Source organism: Chanodichthys erythropterus, chromosome 12 (assembly GCF_024489055.1).
Source record: "Chanodichthys erythropterus isolate Z2021 chromosome 12, ASM2448905v1, whole genome shotgun sequence".
NCBI lineage: Eukaryota > Metazoa > Chordata > Actinopteri > Cypriniformes > Xenocyprididae > Chanodichthys > Chanodichthys erythropterus.
This window is the reverse complement of record NC_090232.1, coordinates 49,116,104-49,141,277: the sequence shown is the minus strand read 5'-3', so window position 1 is coordinate 49,141,277 and position 25,174 is coordinate 49,116,104. Positions and strand designations below refer to the sequence as shown.

The 25,174-nt window shown below is 37.2% G+C and overlaps 1 protein-coding gene across 1 annotated transcript; it reads right to left on the bottom strand.

Moving 5' to 3' along the window:
• Positions 1–5,086: 5,086 nt before the first annotated feature.
• LOC137032426 (sialic acid-binding Ig-like lectin 14) lies at positions 5,087–16,288 on the bottom strand. The gene is made up of 7 exons (XM_067404188.1): positions 16,262–16,288; positions 12,732–12,801; positions 11,883–12,230; positions 11,518–11,784; positions 11,207–11,449; positions 11,026–11,128; positions 5,087–5,666 (listed from the first exon to the last, which is right to left on the bottom strand). The coding sequence occupies exons 1-7, from the start codon at positions 16,286–16,288 to the stop codon at positions 5,087–5,089; spliced, it is 1,638 nt and encodes a 545-aa protein (XP_067260289.1).
• Between the last annotated feature and the right edge of the window lie 8,886 nt (positions 16,289–25,174).

Sequence of the window (25,174 nt, the reverse complement as noted above, 5' to 3'; positions counted from 1 at the left end):
TGCTGTAGAATCACAGTGCTGCTGTAATCAATAATGTAACAAGCAGAATCACTGAAGGAAAAGAAACAACAAGAACAGGAAAAAAGACGAGCAGAAACACAAGAATGTTTACAGAAGCTCTTATTGAGAATTAACAGAGCTTCAGATGTTGTTTTATTGTTTCATTTGACGTTACTATGATGGAGATCAATGCTCGCTTTAGTTGTGCTCTTGACACTTGATTTGTAATGGTTGTTTCTCTTTGGATATTGTAAATGTGTTTTTTGAGATGCACTTGTTATGGCATGAAGAAGCTAAAAAAAGATGTGATAATGTTTTGTTATGTTTTGATTATGACGTGATCCTTATGTAATGCTTAGTTCACCTAACTTATTCAGTGTCCAATCCATTATCAGATTTTTTTTTTTTTTTTTTTAAATGTTTTATTACCAACCCTGTGATACTACAGCAAAGGATGAAGCAGTGCTGAGCATTCAGTTAAGGATTTTTAAACTCATCATTTACAAAAAAATATTTGAACTACAGCATCATTTAGATTCACAAATACATAAAGAATCATGATCATCATCTCAACAATGGTGACAATCAAAAAACACACAAAAAACAGATCAACTCTAAACATCACAAAACACACTACTAAAAGTCAACACAAAAATAAAGGCAAACAGTAAGAATTGTTAATTCTCAATAAGAACTGCTGTAGATGTTTGACAGAAATAAAGTCAGTCTGGTTATAAGTGAAGCTGGTAATGTTGTTTGTGTAATTGTTTAATCAGATCTTCAGAGATTTAATGTCTTTTATCTTCAATTGATTTAATCTTTTTTTTCTGTTCTTGTTTCTCTTTCCTTCGTTGATTCTGCTTGTTAACAGCAGGTGTTCATCATGTCTGAATTCACCCACATGTTTTCATTCACTCTGTCAAACGGACTATATTAGTGAACTAATGTAGGGAATAGTGAATGAGGGTATAGGGTGTGATTTAGAACACAGCCTCAGAGTGTTGACTTTGAGCGATGTTAATTCATGGTATATTGCTGTTGGCTACTTTCTCGAAAACGTCAAATATTACCCAGAATGCATTGTTTTCTACTGCATATTACTGTTTTAACAGCATGTTATTGTTGGAATTTGACCGTTTTTTACAGCATTTTTTTTACTGTGTAGTGAAACACTTTTTTACAGTAATAAACTGTAAATTAACTTATTATTCAGCAACAAACTACAGAAAAACAGTAATTTGCTGGCAACTCTGTTGCCAGTAGATTACTGTAATCATGAAAAAAACAGCAATGTGTGACATTTTCAAACAGGACTCATGTATGCTCAATATATATCTGGATTTATATATATTTGCGTTTTAATAGGTTTACATGTTGTATTAGTCATTTTAGCCCATTTTATTCCTTTTACTTATTTTAATGTGTGTATGTTGTGGGATTACAAATTTAATAATCTAAGATCTGTTGATCCTACATCCTGACATCACCTCACATGAATTACTAAGGTGAAGTATATTTTATTTAGCATGTTAAGGTAAAGATAATGACATTCTAAGGAGATCAAGGCAGGCAGCTCAGGTGTGTGTGACATAAACCTTTTGTCTTCATGCTTCATGCACTTCCTGACCATTTGGCAGGACATTTGGCAGGACAAGCTCAAGCGGTGCCTTTGTCTCTATGATAATGTAAAGGTATGAGCGATACTGTCAGACTGATTGGATTAGCACCTATGCATTTGAATGACATCATGGCTGGTAGATGTAGGGAATGGGCTGATTCCTGCACTGCATTTGCATGCTTTGTTTATATTGTCTCCTCCTTTCTATGTATCCCTCCCCCTTGAATGTATATGAACTACCAAGTACACTGCCTTAGTTAGACTTGGATGACTACAGCACGCACAGCACGTTTCTCAATAAAGAGTAACTTCTGCTTGAAAGATATCCCAACGTCTCCTGGTCTCTGCTTCGACGAGGAAAAAGTTTCCAACAATCCCTGCGTTCCAATGTCCATACTATCCATTTTAAATAGTATGTGAGATTAAAATAAGTGTGTCCCAAAGCATAGTATGTTGAAAAGAGTATGCCAAAAGTCCCCGGATGGTCTACTATTTCCGGTAGATTTTCGAAGTGTGGATCCGTGCACACTATAAAGGCTAATATTGCCCACAACCCATTGCGCATTGGACGAGGATTCAGTTCAGAACTACAAACACGAGTGTTAAAACACGAGTACTAACACGAGTACTAAAAAGTGTTAAAAAAACTACAAAACATGGCGGATACGCGCGATCGACGCTGAGAGATTTGAGTGACTAATAATCAGTTTAACCTGATAGAAAATATATATTTAATGTTACCCGTGTTATTTTTCATCTGCAAATACCAATGAGGACTTTTATAAAGAGCCGAATGGCCATTATCTTTTAAATGCATCATTATGCATTAATATGAGGAGAGTTCTCCACATGAAAGACCCGCGACTGCAGATCAACGTGCTGTATTTCTCTCCGATACGGTAGGAAATTAACTAAATGAAATGTGGAGGATGTAAGATGATTGACAGGCCAGTTTACAGTGACAGGATGCGACAGAGAGAATTGACGCGATTGTATGACGTGTTAGTATGTCCCAAAGCTTGTCTACTCTCTTGCTACACACTCAAAAGTAAGTACTTTTTGTTCACAGAAAGAGTACATACTTTTAGGGCGTAGTATAAGTAGGCGAATTGGAACGCAGCAACTGTCTTTAAATGAGTCTGGGTCTGCCTGTCATGTGATTGATCACATGACAGGAATCAGGAAGTAAGCCAGCATTAAGGAGGCAGCATGTCAAACAAACTGGGTCAAAGACCACAAGCTTGATTGTAGAGTTGTTTTTAAGGACTTACCTTTCCAGCACACCACATCATTTTCATTGGATTATCACTTCTGTGGACTTTGTATACACTGGTGGACACTTTCACATTGGGACTTTCAGCACGCTACTAGGACTCTTAAGGACTGTTTTAGGGTATGGTGCTAATAGACTCCACGCTTTTAAACAGCTTAAGTTATTCTAGTTTTATTGTGTTGTTTTAAAGGTGCAATATGTAGGAATTTTGCAGTAAAATATCCAAAAACCACTAGGCCAGTGTTATATATTTTGTTAATTTGAGTACTTACAATATCCCAAATGTTTCCAAGTATTTGTAAATTGTAAGAAAATTGCAGTTTTAAGCAAGGCTCTGGGACGTGTGAGGAGTCGCCTGTCAATTGTGTCATACCTGCGTTACCCTCGGTTTCTGGTTTATTTTGTAGAAACCATGGAAACACCAAAGACGCTTTAATATATTACACGTTTAAATAGACAATGGAACAAGTTTTTGGTTACATTTACATAAAACTAATTGTTGTTATATAACACGTTTAGTCTTATTGTTTAAATCAAATCAAATTTAGTTTTTTTTTTTTTTTTTTTTCGCGAGTACCATGTTTTTACCACACCTCAGAGAAAAACTATTTTGTCAAGTAGCTAACATAACATAATCAGATGCAGCTTTATTTTTATTAACAGTGATACAGCATTTTCTCCATCGTACAATTTTAAAATTAATTGCATGCTATTTATCAACACAAGCCATCCAGTATTAAATATGATATTCTAAAAATCGATCTTACTGCAGTGTGTAACATTGTCTCACAGCAGCCACCGAGCGAACGCACAGAGTAACGCTATAACATTTTCAGCACACTCAAATGTATCTAATATGATAAACAGAGCTGCGTTACCTCATACTCTTGACCGGAAAAGCGGAAGCGGCGTCGGCGACTGTGGCATAATAAAAGTCCTGCTGCTCGTGAGGCGTGTGTTGATCAATCGCTCCAGCTCCTCGTTCAGCTCCACAACACTCGCTCCTGCTCTGCTTCATACTACAGTAACGTTAATAATCGCATCCATGAACATGATTTCTTCCCGAGTCCAATCCCTATTCTTTTCCACCGACCATTGAGATGGAGACCACATGTCCCAAGATTCCGTGCTTAAACTTTGCATCATCAAGCTACGCCTTTGTTTTGAATAGGCTTCTAGTGACCTCTAGCGGACAGAAAATTGTACATAAAGCACCTTTAAGTTCCTTGTGAATACTGTAAATACACTTTATTTATTCATTTCTGTTATCTGTCTCATCTTTTTAAACACTCATAACCTCTCACACAATATCAGACCCCAATTTTAATCAATGTAAAATCGACCGATAGGGCCTATCATTACAAATGTACTGTAAAACCTAACAGCTACGTTTATTAAATGAAACAAGTTAATTTCACTGAAGTATTAGTGAAAGTTAATGCAAATTAATGATTGATCAGTAGAGTAAATGTTAAATAGAAGTGGTATTTTATGTGTTTTTGCACAAGATGTTGGTGTTTAATGTTTTGTTGGTATTTAAAATATTTCTGTTGTCTGAGGTTTGTGCACATCATTTGGATATTCATATGGCTGGGAAAAATGTGTGCTTAAAGGGGTTAATGTAACACTGGGGGTTTTGCGGTGTAGTGAGTCTGACGATCTTAAATAACTAGTGGTTCAGGTGTGTTTAGTTACACATAGAAAAAAAAAAAAAAGTTTAAAATTGTACAACAGCTTGTCGCGGAATTAGGACCTTTTTAGAGTAAAAAAAAAGGTACAAAAATGTCCCTTTAAAGTTATTGCCCCGGCGACAAGCTGTTGTACCTAAAGGTATATTTTAAACCTTTTTTTGTGTGTGTGTAGGATTGGGGTGAAACTGTGCAGTGGCCCTCCAGGAGCAGGGTTGGGCACCCCTGGTCTATGCTATGGCGCAGCCCAGATTTGGGATTCGCAGAAAGTTTACATCATTATTTTCAGATTACAAGAAGCTAAACAGTGTTTACTAGCCTATAAAATAATAAACCAACATAAAGTCAAAGTCAGTATTACAATGATTCTCTGTTATTGTGCCAACTTTTGGTGAGAGATATCTATTAAATTGTGTGAATTTATTGAAACGGTGGACACCTTACTGTTGCTTAGAAAATGGCATTATTTGTAGACCTAAAAATCAGTTATCTTTAAATGTCCTTTTTTCAGATTTTCTTCAGAGGTGACGCAAAGGGGAATGAGGATCCCGCTGCAGCTGTATGGGGTGGAGGGAAGGAGTGCAGCAGATGGCCTGTGAGTCCGTGGCGGAAGTGGTGTGATGACTGACCAAGACGGAGCCGAAGGTGGGAGGAGCCAAGACGGAGCCAACAGGTCGACAAGCCGAGATGGAGCAAAGAGGTTGTAGGCAGGAGGCGGAGTCGGAAGTTCCTCTCGCACTGACGCAGTACGTGTATAGTCGTGGTGACCTGAAGCTCAAAGCAGGGTTTCCAAAGAGATGGTACAGGGCTGTTGACATCTGGCAGTGGTGGGGCTGGAGGACTGGCTGAGCTTCCCGGTGATAGTGGCAATAAAAATCTCAAAGGAATGACGGTGAGTGTGACACAGTCCATGAAGGTCGATGAAAAGAATAGTTTATAGTTCATACAGTCTCTGGTGCTGTCTAGAAAAAAGCGATGATGGTATTGGTTGGCAATTGACGAGTCCTCATTGAAGGTAGTGCTCCGTCTGTTGGGAGTATGAACGATACTCCATGGTTGAAGGTCGTGATTCAGTCTCTGGGTCTGGCTGTGTTTAGAACCGGGATGTGACACTCTCCAGACACCAGAGGACGGTTTTCCTCCAGTTCAATCCAGTGGTGTCTGGGAGGTCAATGGGTTGGTTGAATGTGGCCCCGATCCGGAACAAGGTACTCAGGGTCTCGACGTCGAGGGAGCTGGTTAACGCTAATTGGACAAACTCCCTTGTGTATTCCAAGCCATGGCGATGAATTTTGCCCGTTTATCCTTGTAGGGCGGTCCGGTCGACTGTCACATTGGGTTACAGGAAGGCAGATGAAAATAATTGTTCCAACACAAAGGTTTAATGATACAATTCAAATGATAGGCGAACAGGCAGCAACATACATACTTAAAGGCAGGGTAGGCAAAAAATTTATAAAAAAACTTTTTTTCAAAATTTGTTTAAACTTTATTTATATATCAATACATAATTAATATGTAAGTACTCTGAAAAAGAAAGTATAAAAATCGACTGTCTTTAGACCTCTCACGACTGTTTTAAAGACAGCTCATTATTTCCATTCACTCCACCCCCTCCCTTCTGGGCTCCTTCCAAAGCCACGCCCCCAAAACGCATGAACGCCCGACTCCGACCACTGAGCTGGAAGACGCATTATTTATCTGAGACGAGCGGAGAGGAAGGAGCACAGTGCATGTAGTGACATCATGTCAGAATCACATGTAATAAAAATAACTTTATAATTATGAAGATAAACAAACAAGATGTATTTTAGTACTCACTATCAAGCTAGCATATTGATATTGGTAAAGTTTAAAATATATATTTTTTGATTCACTAACGAGCTAGTTATCTATAAGGCAAATCTAAAAACAGGTTGCATGATACACGTTTTTCCATTACCATCATTTACACTGTGATGAAGATGAATTTCGTGTAAGATTCATAACATATACGTTGTTCTACAGATAAACAGAGTAACATACACTCAAATATCAACTCACAACTGCATTGCAGACATAAAATAATAACACACACATACAACAAAGTGTGTACGACACACACAGATACAAGATAAAGACATCAGTAAACATAGGTAGAGAATATAAAAACAAAACAAAGGCGAACATGGTGAACATGGTAAAAGAGTTAGACAGAGGGTAAATATAGTTCTAAGAAAAGTTCCTAGATGCGGAGTAACGTTAGGCCTACTATCTGTTAAACATGTATTTAGTTATCTAAAACAAAATTATGCACAATTCAACACTATAGCTATCATCTTGAGCTAGGCCTATAGATTATTTATCGTCTCTACTACGGCTCGCTAAGTAATGTTATGTTAGCTATTTTACGCAGCTACGTGTGCTAATGACACATGCTTCATGAAAAAATAAACAAAAAAATATTTATGATCAAAATACAAAAAGAAAGATTTACCTGTCCAGCAGAAATAAAGCCATCAAGGAGTCACTTTTCAGCCCCTTGAGTTCCCTCAGTTGAGAGGGAGTAAAATCTTTGTGTGGCAGGGGGAGCTGCCACTGGACCTGCCACGGTTATGCGCGCCTGCCTCAAGACCTTCAGTGGTTATATGCGCCTGCCTCAAGACCTTCAGTGGTTATGCGCGCCTGCCTCGGGACCTTCCGTGGTTATATGCGCCTGCCTCGGGACCTTCCGTGGTTATATGCGCCTGCCTCAGGACCTGCCACTGTTATATGATGCATATATGATAAATGCCGATTGATGCATGCGTGCAAACTGTGCACAATCCTGATCTCAGTTCTCGCCATCGCTGGAAAGCCACGCCGATATTAACTCGCATTTTATTTCTTTGTTTATCCAAAGACTTTTTGTTCATTGCCTTTTCGTGTACTGTTACTGTCTTCCTTTTTTTGCCTGGTTTGCCTTCACTAACTGCATAGGCCGGTACTGTGAATTTTGCTTGCTGTTTCTCTGCCCTTGTTTTGGTATTCCTAGGATCGCGTGCATCTTGAATTCCCCAAATCAAACGTGCGCGCGCAAGTGGGCAGGTCATGTGTGGCAAAAGGGTGGTTGCCATGGTTGCGAGAGAGTGACAGTCGCCTAAGCCAATCCTATGTTTCGTCCCAGATGGAAATAATGAGCTGTGTTTAATACAGATTAAACGGTCTAGAGTCACTCGATTTTTATACTCTTTTTATCAGAGTTCTTACATTTTAATTATGCATGGACATATATAGAAAGTTTAAACAAATTTGGAACAAAATTTTTTGCCTACCCTGCCTTTAACTTAGATGTGACCACACAGAGAATGAATGTGAGGGTACAACTTAAATAGGAAGCACAAACAAGGTGGATTAATCAAACACAGCTGACACATATGAATACATGTGAGGAGCAGAAAAACTGAACATAGGGACACATGATGTGAATGAAAACAAACTAAAAGTCCATGATAATTAAACTAAACAGAACAGACTTGTGACAGGTACAGGTACCGACAGCGCCCTTTAGTGTCTGTTTACAGACGCTGCAGGAGAGTCAATCACTTATCATGAGAAATGTTTAAAGCCAATATACCCAGCTAACAGAAATTAAAACAGACATGTTGATCTGCTGTGTCAGTGCAGAAATGACTTATGAAAACAAATTGCTGATAACTCAACAAAAGTCAAGGGTCAAGTGCTCAACTAAAGCAAATGCTAATCTCCATGATGGGGACTACAAACTAAGCATTTTCAATAAGACATCAACATCTAAACCTCTGTTTATTCTCAATAAGAGCTTCTGTAGACGTGTGACAGAAATAAAGTCAGTCTGGTTAGTAATAAGCGAAGCTGGTAATGCTGTTTGTGGAGTTGTTTAATCAGATCTTCAGAGATTTAATGTCTTTTATCTTCAGTTCATCTAAGGCTGTGGCTGAAGGAAGTTGTAGTTTGTGTTCTTATTTCTCTTTCTTTCAGTGTTTGTTCACAGCAGGTGTTTGAATTATTGAAAGAATGTTTCAGGAACATCATACTAACCTTTAAATAACATTCTACTACAATTAAGGAAACTGGACATTTTGATGTTCTTGGAATGTTACAAATCAACGTTCCTACAATGTTGAATTTTAGATCAAAATTAAGTTGAAAGAACGTTTGAGGAACATTATACCTTATAAAAACGTTCCTATAACTTCAAGAAAACTGGACATTTTTAATGTTCCCAGAAACAACACTGAATATTTAGAGAACGTTCTTATAACAAAACTCTGTTAGCTGGGTAACTACTGACTCAAAAATTGGAAGTTTATTGTCTTTTCATTTTGAACATATGATCATAAAATATCGGCATCTTATGGTGTAGTGAGATTTTTTTTTCTTCAATAGCATGCATGAGGTAAAAATATTTTGTTTCTTTGTTATATTATATTCTTCTGAGCCTTTCTTAAAAAAAAAAAAAAAAAAAACATATCACTGATCACATGGTTTCACATTGTAAAAACCTGAATTGAAGGAGAAGCAAAAGAAAAATTGAAAATTAATAATGTGTGTGTGTGTGAGAGAGAGAGAGAGAGAGAGAGAGAGAGAGAGAGAAATATTTTGCAAACATGTAAGAATAAATCAATTTCTCCAGATATGTGCATGTTTGGACTAAGAGCCCTAATGGAGGTAGTGCAAGTATGTGAACAAATAAACTGGAGCAGACGTGAATGAATAAATGTAAATGTTTTTATTCTGTTCAAAATATATATAAAAAACAAAAGATTGATTGTTTTGCACTCCTGACATAAATTTAAAAATTAATGTCACTGCAGTTTATCATAAACATCAGTCAGATATTGAAGCTGGAGACATAAATCTTTCGAATGATACTCAGTTTGTCTAGATCAAGTAAGAGTGTGATGTTTTAATGTGCAGTGGATGTTAAACAATAATCTGTCAGGGGATCCTCTAGTGGCACAAGTCGACGTGTGCAGTACATGTACGGTCGTCTGCTGGAAGCTAGTTATTTTAGTTCATAAATATTTTAATAACTTCTAATTAAAACAGTAATAGTTACTGTTTTAATTAGAAGTCATTTAAATATTTATTCATGGACTCACGAAATAAAGCCTTAAAAAACAGTGATGCTTTCCTTCAGTGAGTCTGTTTGTTAATATCAGGTGACTTCACTAATCAATCATCACCTAACCACTTAATTATCTCATTAACTTTAACACTGCTTCTTAAACGTGGACTCAAACTCTGAGCATAAGTCATTTTACACTGGGGTTTTTGCTGTGCAGTGAGTCTGAAGGCCTTGGTTAGCTGTTAATGTGTGTTTAACTGAAGTGAAACGGTGCAGGAGCAGGTTTGGGCAACCCTAATCTGGACAAACAATAAAGCCGGGTTCAAAATGATGTGATTTTGGCCACAATTTAGTCATCTGAGACAAATTTTTGGAATCCTAAAAGATTGCTCTGACCCTAGGCCAAAGTCTTTGAGTGCTAGTTTGACAAGTTCACAAACAGCCGATTAATGACGTTTGCGATAAATTATGGCCTCCTATGAAACTCTGAGGTTTGAGGTGCAGTCCTGCAGTGAGTTTTCTTTTTTAAAGAAATGCCATAATAAATATTAATGCTAGAGATTGTTTTTTGTTTGCTAGCCACCATTTCCACATGTAAATGCAGCTCACAGTCACTGAACGTGTCATGGATTGATTAAAAACTCCAGTTGAGTCTTCTTGCTTGCATCCATTGTTTAATACATCATGACTGGCAGCTGAGATCCTACAGTGTAACAGGCTTACAGTGTTTGTACAGTCTGACAAGCAACAACCAGTGAAAAATCATATGGTGTGAACCTGCTTTGAGATAAAGATAAAATTATACATTTTTCACAGAATACATAACAGTCAAACTAGTATTGAAGGCAGTTTAATTGATTAAATTGAGAAGATCTGCAGGTGGCTTACTGATGGATTGTGATGTTTAGTAAAGCTCTGAGGTCGTGGACTTGAGCTCAAGAGTTGTGTATGTGTCTTCATTGAGATAAGAGAGCTATAGGGACAGAGACAGAAGGACTTACATTATAAAATAAGAGCAGTGACATAAGCAAAATTTATAGCAAATTTTAAATAAATAAATAAATATATATATATATATATATATATATATATATATATATATATATATATATATATATATATATATATGTCACTCTCTACATCATGTGTAACACCACCTGAGGGCGCTGTACATACAGTTGTTTCAGTCTGAAACAGATAACAGCTGATTGATTGATTTTTTTGCTTCTGTAAAGTTGTTTGTGTCTGAATGATTTACCTGTTTCACTGTGAGATCTTCAGTTTTAACACTCCTTCGTTTCTTTCTGTTATAATGACAGACATTAACAGCTTATAGACAACTGTATTTGAAAATATGAATGTTGTTTGTGGTTCTCACATTATAAACAGTATGACGATGATAATGATGATGGCGAGGATGAAAAATGCTCCACATTCCACTGTGATCCCAAAAACTTTATGCCAACTGGATCTATGATGCTCTGAAAGAGAGAAACATTATCAGCTAAGATGAACTGTCCAGACTGAAGAAAGTTATATACAGGATTCCAAAGCTTCACCTGTGACAGTTACAGCGTCTGATCTCTGAGATCCATGTTGATTGTGAGCCTGACAGTAGAAGCGTCCACTCTGTAGTGCACTGAAACTCTGTCCAGATCCAACAGCTGAGCTTTCATTCTCCTTAAACCAGCTGAAGTTCAGAGCAGGAGGGTTTGAATCACTGCTGCAGATCAGAGTCACTGAATCTCCTGACACTATTTCACCAGATGGACTGATGGACACTGAGACATTCATTGGAGCGTCTAAAAGGGACAAAAATAAATCCTTAAACCATCTCATTCAAAGATAATCTCCAGTTTTTAAAAAGAACTAATGAATCTGTACTCATACATGACATTGATCTGAACAGCAGGAGAGATGTGATTGTGTCCGTGTACAGCACAGCTATATCTGCCTGCATCCTCTCTTCTGACTGACTGCAGCAGGAGTTCATTGTTTCTGTCTCTTCTCTCAGTTAATGGCTGTGAGTTTCTGTACCAGATGAATGTTGCTCTGTCAGTCAGAGTGCAGCTGCTTTTACATGTCAGACGGACTGAATCTCCCTCTGTCACTCTCTCAGGAGACTCCACCTGAAGATCTGAACACAACACACACATTATATCTAGTGCTGCTGTCATACACTGATTATTATTCAACATAATGCACAGAAGAAGAGAGAAACCTCATGAAAGTCACCTGTGACAGTAAGAGTCACTCCTGGTCTACCAATCCATTTTCCTCCTGTTACATTAGTGGTGAATCTGAAATAGTACATGTGTGAATCCTTCAGTGTCACATGATTCAGTCTGATGGTGCAGTTCTGCTGTTTATCTCCCAGATACTGAAGCCTCCGACTGTATTCAGGGTCCTCAGACAGATCTGGAGATTCTTCACCCTTTATTACAGTGCCTTTAGTCCAGAGCACTTTCATGATCTGATGTTCAGTAGGGTATGTATAAGTGCAGTTCATTATCACTGATGAGTCCTTTAGTGCACAGATGTGTGAAGGACTGTAACTCACACCCCAACCAGCACTAGAAACCCCTGAAACACAGAATTCATCAGGATGAAACTGTTTTATCAGTTACATCAGACCCTGAAAACTTAGGAAAGCATATGAATACTTTTATTACATGAAAACGATGCCTCATTACAGAAGAAAATACAGGCTAATCTTTTTAAAATCTAATAAAGGATCTCAGTGTGAAAGACTTCATCAGCTCTGAAGGAAGGTGTTGCAGAAAAGCAGAAATGAAAAGACAGACGTGTGAAAACAGAGCAAAGAAATGAGCGACGAACAACATGCTGCTCTATCAAATAATGCATCAAATGACAAATAAATGTGAGTTTTGCAGCTTTTAGTTCATGTTAATTCATTTATGGTCCAAAAATATTGATGATCTGCTGCTACACAGCCTAACTTCCTGTTTCAAAAGGAAATACATCAACAAAACAGAAAACTGCTCATTAATCACTCATTATGGCGTCTTTGAAATAAAATAAAATAAAAACAGTGTTTCTAATGTGAATGAAACAGAGACTCACTGTGAATCATGAGCAGAAAGATCAGAGGAAGAGCAGGAGCCATTCTGACCAACATCAGCATCAAATATATCTATAATACAGCATAAATCATCACTCATATACTCATAAACAGTGTCTGTTCATCACTCTAAACAGCTCTTAGTGTTAGTAAGATCTTTGCTCATCTGAAGATTATTAATGCTCAACATCAGTGTGTGTAAATGAACTGATCATTAGATGTACAGAAAATATTTCTCATGTCAGGAATCATGTGTTATATGAGCTTCATCTATAGAAATAATCATCAGTTTTTATTGAAGTATGAATGTGTTTGTCTTACCGTGTTGAAGCTCATCAGATCAACAGCAACCAAATGACTGACTGTTTTAACTCGAGCACTTTAGCTTCACAGTGAAGGACTTTCTGTGGTTAACACTGTTTATTAATTATTATCAGTGCTGTAAATATCAGTGTCACTCCCTCTACAAGAGAACAACATCACTGAACTAAACTATTTAAAGAAAAATAATGATGTCCTCTTTTGTCTGTCGCCTCCTACTGGACATCTCTTATTACTACGTCACGTGATATAATGCTTCGCACAGCAGTGATGCCCATTTCAGACAAGCAGGACATCAGATAGATGATTTACTTACTAAAGTGCAGAACTTAGACACATATTTTCTTAAAGATGTTCTTTATTTTTTCACTGAAGCGCAGATGAATTTTAATGACTTAACAGATGCCAGAGGAGGCTGACAGCATAAACTCCTCTCATTTCAAAACTGACCAATCAGAATTGATATTCAAATAATGCAACATGTCCTTGGAAACTGTGCTCTGCATTTCACCCATCCAAGTGCACTCACACAGCAGTGAGTATTGAACACACACCCAGCGCAGTGGGCAGCCGTTTTTGCTGCAGAGCCCAGGGAGCGATTGGGGGGTTTGGTGTCTTGCTCAAGGGCACCTCAGCTGTGGGTAATGAGAGTGGAAAAGAGTGCTATTCATTTAGCTACTCCCCAACCTACATTGCCTGCCGATACTGAGACTCGAACCCGCAACCTTCTGGTTACAAGTCAGACTCTCTAATTATTAGGCCACAACTGCCCACTAAAGATGGAAATACAAGAGAAAATCATCAAATAATGCTGTAAAGAGCTGCTATTAAAGCGAACAGACTAAAGAATTGTAATACAAACATATTAAGGACTTTGAAAACAGTACAGGATCTAACAACACATGAAGATGAAAAATGCGCTTTACAGGTGACGCTCATCAAGGTTGATGTCAGTAGGAGGAGATGGTGACCTCTGGTGGTAGTTTGAGGGATTGAACAACCACATATGGGACGATCACAAATAAAACTGTTCATTTAAAGGGACAGTTACAATTTTTTATGGAAGCATATTTGTAGCAATATTTCATTTAAAATGTAATGTGCAAAATAGCAATACATTTTTCCTACACTAGTTTTAACACATAATTCAAACATATATTTTAACGCTTTATAAGTTGCAAAATTAGAATGAAAATGCATTACAGAAATGGTTATATGTTTAACATGTAGCAAAATTATCATTTAAATGTTATTTTTTTAAATTGCATTTACACTCACAGTTAAGACACTTGCGATTGCAATTTCAATAAATGTCCCGCAATGAATGTAGCAAAATTCAATGTGGATTTAAAAAATGCATTCCAAGCCAATCACGTCCCCGCTCCGCCCTGTCAATCACTGTGTCAAGGCAGGGCCAGGTGTTGGAAGCATGGTGACAGAGATATAAAGAGTGAGGCATTTACATGCAGATGAAGCTGAGCAGGAACAGAGAAATGACAATGTTCCTGAAGATTATGCACATCTGTCAGTGACAGAACCAGTACGTTACTAGAACCATAGATATTTATGGTTAGGGCGTCTCGCAGAGAACATCAACTGGTAACATTTTCTACTGGCTTTTCTTCTAATATTAAAAAGGCAAGAGTTAAGAGCCCAACTAAAGCCACCTCCATTATGGTGACTTTAAATGAACTATTAGTTTCATTAAAACATAAATGACAGAAATAGAGTCAATCTGGTCAGTAATAAGTGAAGCTGGTAATGCTGTTTGTGCTGGTTTTTAATCCTCCTCTGCTAAGATCTTGAGAGATTTAATGTCTTCTTTTATCTTCAGTTGATTTTATCAAAGGCTGTAGCTGAAGTCATGCATTTCTCTTTCCTTCACTGATTCTGCTTGTTAACAGCAGGTGTTCATAACTAATGCTCAATCATCACTTAATTATCTCATTAACTTTCAGTGCTGCTTCAATGTTACTTTAACTCTGAAGTGTGTAACACGAACACTCGGCAGTGTTAATTTAACATGGGCGTTTTGCTGTGTACAATTACATAAATCTTACCTGTTTCATTTACGTATAACTTACAAATATGAACGTCTGAGTTTTGTGGGTCATCATTGTGCTGGAGAGTAGAGCCTGTGTTTCAGTCAATGATGAGCCGAGAAACACTGATGTTATGCTGCATGTTGCTTTATTTAAAGGCAGTAACTGTTGCTGATGCAGTGACAATCTGTTATCTAATTTTAATTGCACAGCTAGCAGTTATCTGCAAGAGATTTAAGCTGTCGTGATGTTTCAAGTTTTGATGATTTTGTTTAATTTGGTCTAAGCGAAGTCACGTGTTTTTAGGCCAAAAAATTTTGTCACATACAGCAAACATCTCCTCACTATCCGCTAGCTGCCTGTCCCCTGAACACACTGTAATAAACGTGGTCTCTGTAGTCGCCACAAGCTCAGAAAACGGCAACAAAAACAAACTGGTGCAGCCATGGACCACTGAACATAATAAACATGATCCAGCCAATAACCGACAAGCAGCGTCAATACGCAAGCTACTTACATTTTAAATACACATTCGTGTTTCAGGAAGCACGGAGGGGAGGAGGAGGAGGAGGAGGGAGGGTCTAGCTAGCTTCTGTTTTGTTTGACAACACTTCGAACGTCAGCAGGAAGTTACTCCACTCAGAATCGCTTAGAGAGCCTTTAATGTACAAAAACTCACTCAAGTTTAGTCAAAGCCCAAAATATACAGGCTATTTTACTCCGTGAGACCTTTCAAATGACATATGGCACATCACTCTCTGAGCTGTATGATGCTTTTGACACTTTGCAGTACATAGTACAAAAAAGTATTTCATAAATTATGGAAACTTTTTTTTTTTTACATTTTAAAAGCAAATAACTCAGCACTACTTAGAAGTTAATCAAATATTACATTTGTTGTAAAGTTAAGATGCAGTTTTGAACCTCAACGGGACTATTTTGTGTGGAATAGTGATCAATTTCTTCTGCTGTGTTTTATTTTGATCTAAAACACGTTTCCTTTCATCAGACGGATTTGATACCAGAAACATAAGTGAGAGGACCTATTTTTTTTTTTTTTTTTTTTTAAATCATTTTATTACCACTCAGTTTTAAGTTCCCTTTCCGCTTTTAAACTTTTTGCACATTATATGAAAGATCGGTTTGTCATCAACCACTAGAGGTCCTACCTGTGTAACCAGCAGACACAGAGACATTACTGCATGAGGTTAATAATCAGGTTTATTGAAGCATTGGCCTTAGTTATATATATAAAAAAAACATAGGTAAAACATGAAGAGGAAACTCTTCATAAAATTCACAATACAACATAATGCATTAAAAAAAAAAAAAAAAAAAAATTACGCATTTCAATATTGATAAGCAGTACAGATATCACTGGATTGTTTTCTTTGACTTATGTAAAAACATCCTTTATTATTTAATAAATGTAATATTGTTATGCAAAGAGTTATAAACTGCATATTCTTATTTCCATAAATGAGTCTTAATGTGGGTGTTGAACCTGTGTGTATTGGTTGTGGTTGGAACAGATGGGTAAATTATTGCACAACTATCCTATCCTCCATTTCCCAGCAGTCCAGATTGATGTCTGAACACAGGCTTCATGACGGTCTGTCACTCATTTGACACTGCTGTAGATCACTGATGCGTCTTCCACAGTTTCAACAACCGATTGCCTAAAAACAGAAAAAAAGAAACACTGTTACAGGCGATATGAAGTTGTTTTTTCTCACTTCACGGCAGCATCGGACTGATGAACTCTTATATTGTCGTACTGGTTTTCACTCTCTTCTGATCTCTTCGTCTCTTTCTTTCTGTGATGTTGGACAGTTGCGTACTGGATCTCCTCAGTCTCTCTGGATTCAGGAGTTTTTCCTCTGAATCTCTTTGGTTTCACACTGGCATACAGAGCGTCATTGACTGAATCCGGTTCAGAAAGAGGCTCGTCATGGACTGAAACTCTCTGTGACGCAAGAAAATAAGTAATTATTAATTAAAAAATGTAAATCAGTTTGATCTGAAGTCTAGATTCTCAGTCTATAGCAGTATGTCTCAAATTTTTCAGATCAGGCGCCACATCAGATCAATATTTTTAAATATTTCACTGATTCACACTTGATTGTAGGAGAAGAAAAGGACAGAAGAAGTGTTTTAAGTGAAACATTTACAATGACAGTTTGAGAATCACTGGTCTAAAGAAAGAGAAATATTAGTTCATGATTATTTTTTTTTCTGGATTGTGTTAATAAAGACACTGATAATGCTAGTTTCCCATCAGTCTGTACAGTTACAGTCTGAAACACAGATAACAGCTGATCGATTGATTTTCTGCTTCTGTAAAGTCGTGTGTCTGAATGATTTACCTGTTTCATTGTGAGATCTTCAGTTTTATCACTCCTTCGTTTCTTTCTGTTATAATGACAGACATTAACAGTATATGGACAAATGTATTACATTAAAAATATCCACATCAGACCAAAATGTTTTTTGTTTTTTTTTTAATCAAGCTCACATTATAAACAGGATGATGGTGATTATGATGATGAAGAATAATCCTCCAGATGTCGCTGCGATCACAATCACATTCATACCATCACCATGATGAACTGAAAGAGGAAGATCATCATGATTGACTCTCCAAACTGATGAATGATGTGAAGATACAGGAGTGTGTTAATAAAAGCTTCACCTGTGACAGTTACAGCGTCTGATCTCTGAGATCCATGTTGATTGTGAGCCTGACAGTAGAAGCGTCCACTCTGTAGTGCACTGAAACTCTGTCCAGATCCAACAGCTGAGCTTTCATTCTCCTTAAACCAGCTGAAGTTCAGAGCAGGAGGGTTTGAATCACTGCTGCAGATCAGAGTCACTGAATCTCCTGACACTATTTCACCAGATGGACTGATGGACACTGAGACACTCTTTGGTGCACCTAAAAGGGACAAAAATAAACCCTTAAACCATCTCATTCAAAGATAATTTCCAGTTTTTAAAAGAACAAATGAATCTGTACTCACACATGACATTGATCTGAACAGCAGGAGAGATGTGATTGTGTCCGTGTACAGCACAGCTATATCTGCCTGCATCCTCTCTTCTGACTGACTGCAGCAGGAGTTCATTGTTTCTGTCTCTTCTCTCAGTTAATGGCTGTGAGTTTCTGTACCAGATGAATGTTGCTCTGTCAGTCAGAGTGCAGCTGCTTTTACATGTCAGACGGACTGAATCTCCCTCTGTCACTCTCTCAGGAGACTCCACCTGAAGATCTGAACACAACACACACATTATATCTAGTGCTGCTGTCATACACTGATTATTATTCAACATAATGCACAGAAGAAGAGAGAAACCTCATGAAAGTCACCTGTGACAGTAAGAGTCACTCCAGGTTTACCAATCCATCTTCCTTCTGTTATATTAGTGATGAATCTGAAATAGTACATGTGTGAATCCTTCAGTGTCACATGACTCAGTCTCATGGTGCTGTTCTGCTGTTTATCTCCCAGATACTGAAGCCTCTGACTGTATTCAGGGTCCTAAGACAGATCTGGTGGCTCTCCATTCCCTTTTACATCACCTTTGGTCCAGACGACTTTCTTGATCTTATATCCAGTAGGGTATGTATAAGTGCAGTTCATTATCACTGATGAGTCCTTTAGTGCACAGATGTGTGAAGGACTGTAACTCACACCCCAATCAGCACTAGAAACCCCTGAAACCCAGAATTCATCAAACTGTTTTATCAGTTGGACCATGAAAATATAATTTATTAATATTTGAAATCAGTGACTCATTACAGGAAATATAAGCTCATCTTCTCAGAATCTATTGAGTGATAAATGATCTTAATTAATTTAATTAATTAATTTACTTAATCTTTTACGGAGGGTGTTTCAGAAAATCAGAAATAAATGTACAGAGACAGACGAGTGAAGAAATCAGCCAAAAACAACATGATGCACTCTGAAAAAATGAAATGTATGAAAAATAAGACAATATCAGTTACATCAGACCATGAAAACTTAGGAAAGCATATGAATACTTTTATTAAATGAAAACAATGCCTCATTACAGAAGAAAATACAGGCTAATCATCTTAAAATCTAATAAAGGATCTCAGTGTGAAAGACTTCATCAGCTTTGAAGGAAGGTGTTGCAGAAAAGCAGAAATGAAAAGACAGACGTGTGAAAACAGAGCAAAGAAATGAGCGACGAACAACATGCTGCTCTATCAAATAATGCAACAAATGACAAATAAATGTGAGTTTTGCAGCTTTTAGTTCATGTTAATTCATTTATGGTCCAAAAACTATTGATGATCTGCTGCTACACAGCCTAACTTCCTGTTTCAAAAGGAAATACATCAACAAAACAGAAAACTGCTCATTAATCACTCATTATGGCGTCTTTGAAATAAAATAAAATAAAAACAGTGTTTCTAATGTGAATGAAACAGCGACTCACTGTGAATCATGAGCAGAAAGATCAGAGGAAGAGCAGGAGCCATTCTGACCAACATCAGCATCAAATATATCTATAATACAGCATAAATCATCACTCATATACTCATAAACAGTGTCTGTTCATCACTCTAAACAGCTCTTAGTGTTAGTAAGATCTTTGCTCATCTGAAGATTATTAATGCTCAACATCAGTGTGTGTAAATGAACTGATCATTAGATGTTCAGAAGATATTTCTCATGTCAGGAATCATGTGTTATATGAGCTTCATCTATAGAAATAATCATCAGTTTTTATTGAAGTATGAATGTGTTTGTCTTACCGTGTTGAAGCTCATCAGATCAACAGCAACCAAATGACTGACTGTTTTAACTCGAGCACTTTAGCTTTAGACTGAAGGACTTTCTGTGGTTAACACTGTTTATTAATAACCAGTGCTGGAAATATCAGTGTCACTCCATCTACAAGATAACATCACTTAACTACTAACTAAAGAAAAATAATGATGTCTTCTTTAAGTTATTTAAATATATTTAGAGATATTTAGAGAAGAGGGTTGTGTAAACAGACATTCTGCTAAATATTTCACTCTTATTATGAAGATTAGTTGACGATTTTGCCTTTAGAGAAAAAAAAAAAAGTACATTTTTGTCCACTTTGTCTTTCGCCCCCTAATGGAAACCTTTGATCATTGTGTCACATGTACAGTAGTTACTCAGCAATGTGTGTGTGAGTGCAGCTTATAAAGTGTCACTGATGGGAAACAGGTGTGAGTGTGCGATTAGTTCCTAGGTAGGGAATTGTGGGAAATGGAGTCCATATAATGAGAATAGAGCACGGACCCAGGGCACATGTAACACATACAAATTGTGTCCTGAAGGGGAAAAATACCTAAACAAAACCAAACAAACAAAAAACAATAATGATGTAAACAGCCACTATTAAAGTGAACAGGGACTGAAGAAACCAGAGGAGAGACAGGAAGGGTTCAGAATTATAAACATGTACCCAGCTAACAGAATTTTGTTATAAGAACATTCTCTAAATATTCAGTGATTGTTCTGGGAACATTAAAAACGTCCAGGACCAGGAACGTTTTTGTAAGCTATAATGTTCCTCAAACGTTCTTTCAACTTAATTTTGATTTAAAATTCAACATTGTAGGAACATTGATTTGTAACATTCCAAGAACATGAAAATGTCCAGATTCCTTAATGTTAGTAGAATGTTATTTAAAGGTTAGTATGATGTTCCTGAAACATTCTTTTTAAATCATTCAAACACCTGCTGTGAACAAACACTGAAAGAAAGAGAAATAAGAACACAAACTACAACTTTCTTCAGCAACAGCCTTAGATGAACTAAAGATAAAAGACATTAAATCTCTGAAGATCTGATTCAACAACTCCACAAACAGCATTACCAGCTTCACTTATCACTAACCTGACTGACTTTATTTCTGTCACACGTCTACAGAAGATCTTATTGAGAATTAACAGAAGTTTAGATGTTTCTTTTGAGGTCACCATCATGGAGGTTGGTGGTTGCTTTAAGGCTAGTTCACACTGTGCGATTGTGGCCATGATTTGGTTGTCTGAGACAAATTTAGCAAATCCTAAAAGATTCATATTTAATTATTAACTAATAATTATATAGGTTAATGATCTGTTTCGCCAACATGATCAGTGACAAATGATCAGGATGAAACCAGCAGTGGGTTTTTATGAGATCAACACCTTACATTTACCATGAGGATATGACACTTCAGCCAGTGCTGATATAGCAGAAACAGAGTTTAAAATAGCAATGGGGTATTTCATCAGAGATGACATTAGACTAAAGTAATAATAGTAATCTCATGAAACTCAGTCTGTAAAGATGTAATGTTAAAATGTTTTCAAATATGCATATTTAATATTCAACAATATTGGTGATCTGCCTGCATTGACACTATTATATGTGAACTGAACTGAGCTGGATGATGACATCACTGTTTTCTGCTGCTCTGTGCAAGATGAGCATTTGAATAGAGTTTCACCAGTTTCACATTTATTACTTAGTCTAATGTCATCTCTGATGAAGTAACCTGACCCTGTCTTGACCGGTCATTTCACTAGATAAGACCCTTATTCCTCGTCTGGTATCGTTTAAAGCTCTTTGAAGCTGCACTGAAACTGTAATTTTGACCTTCAACCTGTTGAACCCCATTGAAGTCCACTATAAGGAGAATAATCCTGGAATGTTTTCCTCAAAAACCTTCATTTCTTTTCGACTGAAGAGAGAAAGACATGAACATGACATGGAGGTGAGTAAACTGAACTAAGGCCTTATCCTGATTTAGGCTAAGCCCTGTCTGTGAAACCGGATCTAAATATGGCCATGAATGCAGTTTCCTCTTGAGAGAGAGAGAGAGAAAGAGAGAGAGAGAGAGAGAGAGAGAGAGAGAGAGAGAGAGAGAGAGAGAGAGGGAGAAAGAGAGGTGAGAAAACAAAACAAAAGGTGTGGTCTCCTTGAAGTGGTGCTGCGCAGACCGATCGGTGTATGACATGCTGTGCAGACAGTGGAAAAGTACCATAATATGACTAGCCTTTTGCTTGACTGTGTTATCAAACAGCTAATAATGAGCTGCTAATGTTACACAAACTGTGAAACTCTAAGTATTATCTGTCAAATTTAAATTCATGGGTTATTGTCCACTTACTCCATATATTTAACTCTGTGTGAAACAACATCCTACAGTAAAAAAAAAAAAAAATCATTTCAAATCGTTTCAATCATTCTGGCTATCAGAAAGCAAAGTTTTAAAGTAATTCTGCAGTCAAATGTATCTGACAAGTTTAAATCTAGGTAAAAATGATGAGGATGATTAATTTTGACTGTCTTGTTTTGGACAGAGGACAATGGGCAAATTGGGCCAGGATGCCGGTGTTAAACCCTGTTGTTTTCGAAGGACATCTTGGGAATTTTAATGACCACAGAGAGATAGGACCTTGGTCAGGACATCTCATCCGAATGACAGGGCAGGGGCGTGATCGGCTCGGAATGCGAGAAATAAAGTCTGACTTTTTATCACCTAATTGCGACTTTATATCTCAGAATTCTGAATATATATATACTGAGAAATATTTTACAGCATGGACTTTTCAGCATGAGCTTTCCGAATGAATTAAATAAATAGTTTCGAAAAGTGACTCAGTCACAAAATAAACCTGAATTATAAAACTGATCTAAGATCAGCTGAAACTAGGAGTATGACGAGATTTCTCGTCGAGGCGAAAAGTAGTCTCGTGATGTTGTTGCCATGACAGAGTGTTAGGATGATTAGGAAAGAATATGCCACCGCTACGTTTACATTACGCCTCCAATGTCATTTTGCTTTGTGTTAAATAAAAAAAAAACATTTAATTAAGTTTGATAACGGTCGCCGCCGCTCCATATTTAAAGATTTACGCGCGATCGCTGAAAGTGAAAGTAAACGTGCGAGCGCGCATTCAAACGAGATTTCAATACCCCACATTTTCAAAGCGGCTCCCTGATGCATGCAAATATCTCTCAATATGAAAGCTATTTTAGGCTGGGCAATGTAGTTGTAACCATCTCTTAGCTCTGTTTTAAAGAAAAAGTTGGTCTTATTTGCACTTTGAATATTGAGAGTGTGATTATGGTTGCACTTATTGTAAAGTGTTAGCCTAACATAAAAATTAATAACAGTTTTCTCTTAATCTTATTAAGCACAAACAGTAAGGTTTCATTTGTTAACATTAGTTAATGCACTGTGAACTATCATCAACTTACAATGAATGACTATTTTTATTAACTATATACCGGTAAACAAAGATGAATAAATACTGTAGCAAATATATTGCTCATTGTTAGTTGATGTTGGTTAATATGTTAATGTTAATAAATGAGACCTTATTGTAAAGAGTTACCATTTTTATTTATACCGTTTTTATGATCAGTTTGTGGAAAGGAGTTCAGTTAGGAGGTCAAAAGTTTTAGAAGCTCATAAGTCATGTACTAAAATACAGAAAAGAAGTCAGTTGAGTTTGTGGCAAAACCTTTTACAGTACTTGAGTATTGTTGTCTTTTACTGCATATGATAATTCATACTCAGAAAGTAGAACTGAATGACATTCATTACAAGATGATTAGTTAAAACATTTCAAATACACCTGCAGAATATTTTTCTAGTCATGTATTTCGCCATTGAGGATTTCTTAAAAATAGTGTGTAAAAATCTTGTCTCGTCTCGTCTCGTGAACTCAATCTCGAGTCTCGTCACACCCCTAGCTGAAACCAAAGAAATTTCGGAACAGTATGCGATCTAATCGTGACAGATGATCTAATAGATGTTTGCGCCATTTCAAAAACACCCATCACTACATGAACTCACCACTACAAAAGTGTGTCTCCTGTGGAGGAAAATAGGCCATGTGTAGATAAAGAATGTATTACCAGAGGATTGACTGATAATTTAAGTTTTCTTTTAATGTTCTGACCATTAATGTTAAATTAAAAAAGAAACTAAAACAAAACTGGCTTAAAAACAAACTTACAGGCTGTCTTACCTTACCTTGAATCAGGTGTGTTTAATTAGGGAGAAAGACAAAACCTGCAGTGTAGGGGGTCCTTCAGGACCAGGGTTGAGAAACACTGGGTTAGACGGTTTAAAAAGAAAACAAACTATAAACATATAGCTATAGACAACAAATCCTATAAACAGTGTAGCATCTGGACCAATCAGGCACACAAAATGCTTCAATATATTTAATTAATTACCTATGAACTCACTTTATCAAAGTTCTGTGAACCCATCCCCCTAAAACTGCAACCAGCATCCCAAATGTAGCTAACACACAGGCAGAACTTAGCCTGGGTGCCAGCCCGAACCCCGCCCACAACATTTTTTGGACGGGAAGTTCGGTCTGGACTCGATCCATTGTGGAGTAATTATGCTCGGCTTCCAGAAGGCCGAGCCAATCAAATTGCCAGGGCGGGCTTTAATCGATGATGGACAGGCTATCTGCGGTTACGTAACCACCCACGTCATCAAAGAGCGCTTGGGTTGAATTGGTTTTCACCAATGATGACTGCTGGAGAAGTAAGATGTTTAGATTCCGCTATCACGTCTGTAATAAAAGAAATCGACAAAGAACCGCAATCAAGGCATTTGTCAATGGGAAAGATGTGTTTGCCGTCCTTCCAACGGGATTTGGCAAAAGTTTAAGTACAAGTTCAACATATGTCACTTACTGCGTTGCTCTGATTGGTTGTAGGTCTATCCAATTGAGTGCAGAGGTTTTTTTTTACTGGTTCGGTTAAGACACGCCCCATAATTCAAGTGCAATGGAGCAGTATCAGACTCACATTCTGCCTAGAATATGAGTATGACGAAGTCAGGCTAGGCAGAACTAGGTGTCCTGTTACAGATATATGGTACTTTTACAATCAGAAAGAATGCTGTAGAGACTAGTGACTCATTCTTTCTGAGAGGGACAAATAAACACTCTTAATCCTATGTATTATCCTATATAACCACTTGGGAAATGTATCCAATTTTCCCATCTCATGACTTTCCTTTTATAGGCTTTATTCTATGTATTAATTCTCTCTTT

Coding starts and splice junctions, on each gene's coding strand:
- LOC137032426 (XM_067404188.1), bottom strand. CDS start 16,288: ATGTCTCTGTGTCTGCTGGTTACACAG. Junction 11,785..11,882: donor AGTGACTCTTACTGTCACAG/GTGACTTTCATG, acceptor TGTTGTGTTCAG/ATCTTCAGGTGGAGTCTCCT. Junction 5,667..11,025: donor ATCGTCATACTGTTTATAAT/GTGAGAACCACA, acceptor TTCTAAACACAG/CCAGACCCAGAGACTGAATC.